The 8253-nt window shown below is 47.0% G+C and overlaps 1 protein-coding gene across 2 annotated transcripts; it reads left to right on the top strand.

Annotated features, from left to right (window-relative positions):
* Positions 1–273: 273 nt before the first annotated feature.
* On the top strand, positions 274–7799 carry ATP5PD (ATP synthase peripheral stalk subunit d). 2 transcript variants are annotated; one of them, XM_066586116.1, is made up of 6 exons: positions 274–394; positions 1376–1506; positions 4034–4130; positions 4213–4284; positions 5280–5342; positions 7624–7799. In XM_066586116.1, the coding sequence occupies exons 2-6, from the start codon at positions 1385–1387 to the stop codon at positions 7753–7755; spliced, it is 486 nt and encodes a 161-aa protein (XP_066442213.1). In that variant the 5' UTR covers positions 274–394; positions 1376–1384; the 3' UTR covers positions 7756–7799. The 2 variants fall into 2 exon arrangements, with proteins under 2 accessions (XP_066442213.1, XP_066442212.1); XM_066586115.1 differs by having other exon boundaries at positions 319–390.
* The last annotated feature ends 454 nt before the right edge of the window (positions 7800–8253 follow it).

Below are 8253 nucleotides of genomic sequence, written 5' to 3'. Positions count from 1 at the left end.
CCATCCAACTCTACCATTCTAGGATTAAGCTCTACTGATTGTTTTTTTTGTAACAAAAGTGCCAAACATACACATACTACACAGAAAAACCTTGGCCTGACCACACAAAACTAACAACAGCCAACATCTACCACTCGCCGCCCACGTCTGCACTATTTATACCGATACGGCATGACGTCATGACGTCGTTCTCCAAGGTCATGACGGAACCTCACGTCCAGTTCTGGGTCACATGACCAGCGGCAGCCAATCCCCGTTCTTGTTAGTCTGACAGCCTTGGCTGCGGAATGTAGTACTGGCGTGCGTGATTGGTTGATGCGAGGAGCTGCTCTAACGTCACTGGCGGCCATTGCAGTGTCCCGGCAGCAGCGGTTGGAGGACGGCGAGCAGGCAGGTGAGACCGTGCGGTGGGCTGTAAGCCGGCAGCCTGCCTTATCGGTCAGGCTTCTTCCCTTGTCTGTTAGTGCAGGCGGCTTCAGTAGTAATGGCGGGCTGTGCTGTTAGGAGGATCGTGGAGACGTCCTTGAAGTTCCCGAGTGCCCTTACTGAGAAACCGGCTGTCCTACCCCCATCTATTGCAGCACGAGGCTTTAGTGCTGGGCTTCCTCTGCTGCATTGGACTGCAGCCTGCGGCTCTCCGCGTGTTGTCCCAGCGAGACCCTTGCTTTACTGACTTTTAAAAGATGTTCTGCAGTAGCTGTGGTCTGGATTAGAAGACTGAAGCTGTCTTTAACCCCTCCCCGACATGTACAGGTGTCATTACATGGAGCAAGCTCTGCAGCCAAGCTCACTACATGACAAGTGCAGCTGCTGCAATGGGAGAGAGCATCAACCAATCGCGTCCGCTGACCGTTTAAATGCCACCGCTGCATTTAAATGTCCTGAGCAACTCGCCTGTAGTAGGCCGGATGTCATGGCAGCGTAGGGCCTTGGGAGGAGGGGTTAAAGTATTGTAGATGGATCTTCACAAGGGCGTCCGGTTCTGTTCCATCAGAACAAGAAAAGTCTGCTGCGCTATTTCTGCTCACTAATGAGAAAAAGAACTAATTTGAAACCCCAAACTGGGAGATCCTATCTGTCAGTGAGATCTATTAGCAAACCTCCTTCGTGACTCCGGTAATAATTTAAATGTAGCAATCAAAATTCGTTCTGTGTGAATGCAAGAAGGTGAAGCGCTGAGCGAGAAGCCCGCGATCCAGCGCTAAGTCTTTCTGTTTAAACGGTCTGCACAAGTGCTGACGACCGTAGCGCTGTCGCTCGTGCAGTCACTGAGTTGACTGTCCCGTGTAAACGGAGCATTAGTGAAATATCCATCATGATGTCTGATACTGTTTTTTTTCCCACCACTCATGGCATTTATGCTTTCGGTTTTCAGTTCCCAATCATGGCGGGTCGAAGAGCTGTAATCAAGGCTGTGGACTGGCTGGCGTTTGCAGAAAGAATTCCTCCCAACCAGAAACCAATGTTCAATGCACTAAAGACGAACAGTGACTCCGTAGCTGCAAAGTGAGAATTGATATCTGGTTAAATATTCCTATATGATATGCATACTGACATGTTTTTATATGGACTGAAGGTGCTGTTGTCTGTGTTAGGGATGAGCATTAGGACCGCACACAGACCAGTGTTAATGTGATGTCTGATGCGAGTTGCGCCCAATCCTCTTGGGCGCAGTTCTCGCACACGACAAGTATGTATGATCAAAGATGACCTCTCTGAAAGGAGCCAGCGCCCCCAGCGAGCAGCTGATTTGACTGGGGTAAGTTGCAGAGAACTAGCTGTCTATGTAATACATGGATGGCTCAAGCCCAATAGGGTATTAGTGTATCTTGATGCCACCATAAGCTAGGGGTTTGACAGGGGGAACGCCCCTCTCACACCTCCAGCTCCTGATAAGGTCAAGGCACCAAGGTCCTGCAAAAACGCTGCCATGTTAGCGCTGTAACATGGCAGTATTAAAATGGAATGGTGTAATACAACGAAGTGATGTTTTACCCTAAGGTCCCCTGATCACAGACAGCACCCTCACTGCTTGTGTTCGGCCGCCGGAACTCTCAGCTCCCTGTTGGCCGCTGCCCCGCTCAGAGCTTGCGCTCTTCTGCTCCATTGGTGGTACTGTCAGCTGCGTGGACGGTACTTCCCAGCTGCCGGCCGGAGCGCTTGTGCTCCTCCGCCGACACAGTGAGATCACTGGTGTCCGGTCCTCTGCTGGCGACCTGAGCACTTGTGCTCTTCCACCCGCACACTCACATTCCTGGCAGCGGGTCCTCCGATGAGAGCTTGCACCGTCTGTGCTGCTTCTACGCCGGTGGGAAAGCCGGCAGAGATGGTGGTGGTGGGGAAGCCGCTAGCGTGTGCTCCTGCACTCTGCGGCCGGGTCATAACACTATTTGTCCCCCCGGCCCTGCAGCGGTCGGTATGCCACACTGAAATTGGGTGCGGGGTGCTTGTTGTGGTGCAGCGGCAGGCCACTTTCGCCTCGTTGCTACTAAAGTGAAGCCAGTCCCGCCGTTTGCAGCAGGGCTTGGTGTATTTTTTTTGTTTGTTTTTGCTCCACTTTGGCCCCGCTAATTGTTTTCTGCATGCACTTTTAGTGGGCTTCCAGGACCTTTTTGCAAGTCTCCTGAGCAGCCTATCAGGTGAAGGGGGCGTCACCCCACTGTCAGTCTTGACTCCACGAGGACTTCCTGGTGGCATTAAGATACACAAATGCCGCCCAATAGTGCAAACGCGACGTTTGTGAATCAGCCCTCTGTTCTGCCTAATTGGAGAGTCATGGAGACCCCAGCATGATCATAAAGTTAGCCCCTTCGCTGTGGATAGGGGATAACTTTTGATATTGGTATAGTCCTTTTAAAATAAGTGGCCTTGCAGTCGGAGGGTTATGGCCCAGTCTCTTCTATGGAACAGGTGGGTAGAAGCTGGTGATGTAACTTGCCTGCACATTATGTACTGGGTGTTTGTGTGAGGCAGTGCAAACATATTTAGCACAAGACAAACTTGGCTCAGTGGAGGAAGATTGTTCATTGTGGGTAAGGCCGGCTGCACAGCAACGGTTTGGATTCCACATGCAGGAGCCTGCAGCGGAATTCGACCCTGTTCCCGTCCAGCATCCACGTGTACCTGTCATTTTGTTTCACCATCTGTACTGCGGATGGACCCGGCGGACATGCGCAGTACAGATTTCTTTTTTTAATCCCCTGCTTTTCCAGCATCCTCTCCTAACGATAACGCGGAATCCGCGACCTTTCCGCAATGTCAATTGCGGAAGCGTCGCAATTCGGACTTCAATGTAAGCCATCCCTGCGGAAACCGCTCAAAAATAGAGCATGCTGTGATTTTTCTTTTCCTCTTCTGCGAGCGAAAAATCGCATTTGATTTCCGGTCATGTGCAGGAAAAGGCATGTACATGACCCCATTCGACAAAATGGGTCTCATATTCATGCGTGATTTGTGCGTCTCGCAACACATAAATCTTGCATGAATTTCTTGGGCCGTGTGAAAGCGGCCTAATGCTGAACTATTAAGCCAACAAGTTTCGTCCTCTCAGAAAAGGTCTTTGGGTGCCTTAAAACAATCCAATGTGACTGCAGTTCATGCCAATACCCCTTATAGCTCCCCTTAACCCTTTCCAATCCAATTTGTATCCTGGTTTTCCCTAGGGGGCTTACTCTTTTTCTGTCATTATACAACGGCGCTCTCTGCTGGCTAAAGCCAGTACTGCATGAGGTGACACATTGGATAGGCTGTGACAGCAGAGAGGCAGGCAATATACAGTAAGAGAACCCCGACGGACGTCTTCCAACATCAGAGCTGTACAGCCTTAAAAATCATAATGTCTTCACACGTCGGACAGTGGATTGGAAAGGGTTAATGTCACACTTACAGGGGTCCGGAAGGATTGCATATGGAGAGTTAAGATGCGCACTCTGTTGCATTCTATGAATTGGTCTCTTTGGGGTATCTTTGACTTGCTGTTCTGCCTTTTATCCAGTAACCAACATGGAGTAAACGATGTCCTTCTTTTAAACAGGCTGTCTTCTCTCCCGGAGAAGCCTCCTGCCATCGATTGGGCATACTACCGCACTGCCATAGCCAAGGCAGGCTTAGTGGATGAGTTTGAGACGAAGGTAAGGAGGGTGCGCTGCTGCGGAGAACAGTAGTTTTTAGCAATGTGGATATGTTTCAGTAAAACGTTCATGGTTTTTCTAGTTCAAAGCCATGACTGTTCCTGAGCCAAAGGACACCCACACGGAGAAGATTAATGCGCAGGAGCAGGAAGCTGTGAGTACCCCACTTACCTTGCCATGAAAACATTGTGTCTGTATACAAGCCCTGGATGTGTGATTTGGCGTTTACCACTACTGCTTGCCGTGTGGATACATCAGTAAGTGGCAGCATACCAATAGAAAATGAATCCAAGAATTCTGGCATTGTTTAGTCATTTTTTTATTTTTTTTCCGGACAACATTCATCATGCGGTGTAAATAATCAGACTTTTACAAACACAACGATACCAAATATGTATCTTTGCTTTATTTAGACTTTTAGTATAATTATGGCAAAAGGTGTTTGTTCCCCCCCCCCGTTTTATATTTTAATTAGTAAAACTTTATTAATCTAATTTTTACTTTTTTTTTCTTAGTCTCCAAAGGGGACACCAACGTACAATGCTTCAATTGCTCCTGCGGTATGATGTAATGCCATAGCATTACATCATACTGCAATTGGACAGGCATTCTATCAAGCCACGGCTTAATAGGCATTCTGCCATGAAGGCCCCTGGCTACCATTACACCCACATGGCTCACTGCAATCTCATCGTGTGATTGGGGGGGCATACAAGACCTAAGAACATCGTCTGGGGGATTTAAATGCTGTTGTCAGAACTGACAGCGGTTTTTAAAGGGTTAACTCAGACTAGCAGACGACTTATCGGAGCTGTTGCGTTGTATAGAGTAAAGTTAAAAGGCTACTCCGGCGAAAACTCATTTTTCCATCCCTGCCTCCCTCTGATGCTTATCGGGTGCTATCTTGAGAGACCCTAGTCAGTTTCTGTGATTGGGTCCATATAACAGCATCACAAACTGGGAATTTGACTAGAAAATGAATATATAATAGCGATAGCTACATAATGAATGTCTTAAAAAAAAATTTAAAAAATCACTTGAGTGATCTTTAAAAAAAAAAAAAAAAAAAAAACCCTGCTCAAAAGTCTAAATGTAATGATTCCTTTTTACATTCTTGTGCTTATTCATTTGCTCTATCTTATCTTAAAGAATAAATCTGCTCTGTCCTTCATTGAAGAATCCAAAGCCACGGTGGCCGAGGCTGAGAAAGAGGTGAGTAGTATCTGTAGTATTGCTGGTACAATGTATAAGTGTAGCAGTGGGGGAGAACAGTCTGCTTTTTGAAGCATGAAAATATAGTGTGAAGGGGTCAAAAATATTCTACTGATTTGATTTAGGCTATATTCACACAAACGTATATCGGCTTGGTTTTCACGCCCTCCTCATCTGCAGGGGGGGAGGGGACGGAAGAGCCAGGAGCAGGAACTGAGCTCCCGCCCCCTCTCTGCCTCCTCTCCGCCCCTCTGCACTATTTGCAATGGGGAGGGGTGGGATGGGGCGGGGCTAATTCTCGGACCTTAGCCCCGCCCACGCCTCCTTTCATTGCAAATAGTGCAATGAAAGGGGCGGAGAGGAGGCAGAGAGGGGGCGGGAGCTGAGTTCCTGCTCCTGGCTCTTCCCTCCCCCCTGCAGATGAGGACGACGTATATCGGCTCGGCGTGAAAACTGAGCCGATATACGTTCGTGTGAATCCAGCTTAAGTCTTGAACTTTACTTGTACAGCGCTTTGAGCGTGCTTTCTTTTTTGTTTGCAGTGATGGACACTGGTGAGAATGGTGGGGTAGTTAGTTAACACAGGGAGGAAATGGCAATGATATAGTTAGTAAACATGTACATGCAGCATCACAAAAAAATAAGGAAGACATGGGGTTAAAAAGGAGGGAAAAAAGTTGCATAACAGGTGGTTGCAATGGTCCTGTTACAAATGGACATTCCAAATGCATACCTGGCACATTATGCTCTGTCAGACTCTAGCAGTCAGAACTCTTAGACTTCTTTCACACGGGTGACAGCAATTTCGCAGCTGTGGTCTGCAATTATCACTGCCTTTTCTTACGGGGATACCGTGTTTTTTGTTAGCGCTCTTTTGCTTGGATTATGGGGAGGGGGGCATTAAATAAACAATACATTACCTAAAAGGCGCTGCCTGCTCCCCTGCACTTCTCCTCCTGAAGCTCCAGCACTTGGCTGTAGCCTTCAACTAGCGCTTCCTGGTCAGTGGGATTTGAAAATCCCACCTCCAGAAAGCGTGGCTCTGATTGGCTGAGCTGCGGTGCTCGAGAACCAATCAGAGCCACGCTTCCTGGAGGTGGGATTTTCGAATCCCACTGACCAGGGAGTGCTGGTTGAAGGCTACAAACAAGTGCTGGAGCTTCAGGAGGAGAAGTAGTGGAGTAGAACCAGACAGCGCCTATTAGATAATGTATTGTCTTTTTGTTTTTGAATGCAGCTAGGGCTTATTTTAGGGACAAACAGTAGGACTTCCTACTGTAAGAGTTGCATTGCACTGCACGAAACCATGTTTTCATGCGATGCAACGGAAAGGAAGGCTCCATAGGGAAACGTGGGTTACAAAACATCGCAAATTGTGGCTGTATAGAGCATGCCGCTTTTTAAATTTTTTTTTAATTTTTTTAATCTTGCAATGTAGAAGCCTATAAGGCATCGCTATTGTAAATTGGACCCATTGGAATGCATAGGTCTCACATATATGCAATTTGTAGCACTGTTGCATCGCGAGAAAATTGCACGATTTTTGTCGCCCGTGTGAAAGCAACCTTATGGAGCTCATACACATTAGATTAATGTGAACAAAGCCATCAACTATTTATAGGGGTCACTCCTATTCGCTGCAGATGTTGGAGAGGGTGCGGAGAAGGACCAAGCCTTTTGGATTTCAACATGCTAAGTGCTCGTTCACTTCAGCACTAGATATTCCGCTCAGTTGCTAATTTCTGCAGGACAAATTTGCACAGCAGACTGCACTTTGCTCCGTCAAAGGCCAAACCAGTGAGAGACTGCAGCAGTGAGTGTTAGAGACCAGCAGGGACTGTTTAGTCTGATCACTTGCAAAGTTGTCCACTAGTCATTGAAAGACATCGATTATCTGTTTACACCAGATATAATCAACCAGCGACTGTCTTTAAATGAGCTGAAGCAACTAACAGATTCTTGCTCATCATCTGGTTGGTGGCCGTGTTTAAAGGGAGCAACCATCGCTTACATTGGCTGTATTGAGCAGCTATTTGGATGATCGGTGTCCCTTGTACAGCCACCCTTAGTGGCCGAGGGCCGGAGACGGTTCTGCCCTCACAATGCTTCACCCATATAATCTTTTAGGTAGGATGCCAGGCACAATAGACCTGTTGGCAAACCTATCTTTTCCTTGGCTTTACCCAACTGTTGAAATTGTGTTCTACTCTGTGAATGTTGTTAGTTTCAGAATGTTTCTTGATTATGCTAATATGGTCTCTTTATCATTTATTTCCTTCAGCTGACCAGGTACAAGAACATGATTCCCTTTGAGCAGATGACTCATGAAGACATGATTGAAGCGTTCCCTGAGACCAAGTTGGATAAAGAGAAATATCCCTACTGGCCTCACAAGCCCATCTCTGAGTTATAAACTGTACATCCATACTAGAAGTCAATAAACCGTGTTGTAATGTATTCTTTTTCACGTTATTCTGTGTCTGTTTGACTATTTATGTTCATTGCTTGTTGTGTTTATCCAGAAGAAAACCGAACCTATTGTATGCAGCCTGTAACCTATTCCTATCTGAGGCTCTGTTCAGGTCTCTGACTAGAAGATGCAATGTTCTTTTGGGTTTGTTGCACAGAGGATACCAATGGACCCTACAGACCTTTAATAGGGTCTGTTGGGTACCGCTGGGGTCTGCAACAAACAACTCCTGCCAATGTGTAGGAAAGGCTATAAATTGGCCCATGTACATTAGATAAACGTCAGTCATCCCACCAATTTCAGTAGGGTTGGATGACAATAGTCTGTTTAGTGACCTTATAGTTGTCCTTCTGTCTGGGTAAAGAAAGGTCAAGCAGGTTGAACTTTAACCTGTCCATTATATTGCTTACCTGGAGATAATGGCTGAGATTTACGGGGCAG

The sequence above is a fragment of the Eleutherodactylus coqui genome, chromosome 13 (genome assembly GCF_035609145.1).
Source record: "Eleutherodactylus coqui strain aEleCoq1 chromosome 13, aEleCoq1.hap1, whole genome shotgun sequence".
Taxonomy (NCBI): domain Eukaryota; kingdom Metazoa; phylum Chordata; class Amphibia; order Anura; family Eleutherodactylidae; genus Eleutherodactylus; species Eleutherodactylus coqui.
The sequence above is the reverse complement of the archived record's forward strand: the minus strand, read 5'-3'. Positions and strand labels throughout refer to the sequence as shown.

Bases quoted from the DNA above. Each gene is read 5' to 3' on its own strand.
- ATP5PD (XM_066586116.1), top strand. From the start codon at position 1,385: ATGGCGGGTCGAAGAGCTGTAATCAAGGCTGTGGACTGGCTGGCGTTT. The intron at 1,507-4,033 runs GTGAGAATTGAT...TCTTTTAAACAG, and splicing joins AGTGACTCCGTAGCTGCAAA to GCTGTCTTCTCTCCCGGAGA. The intron at 4,131-4,212 runs GTAAGGAGGGTG...TGGTTTTTCTAG, and splicing joins TGGATGAGTTTGAGACGAAG to TTCAAAGCCATGACTGTTCC.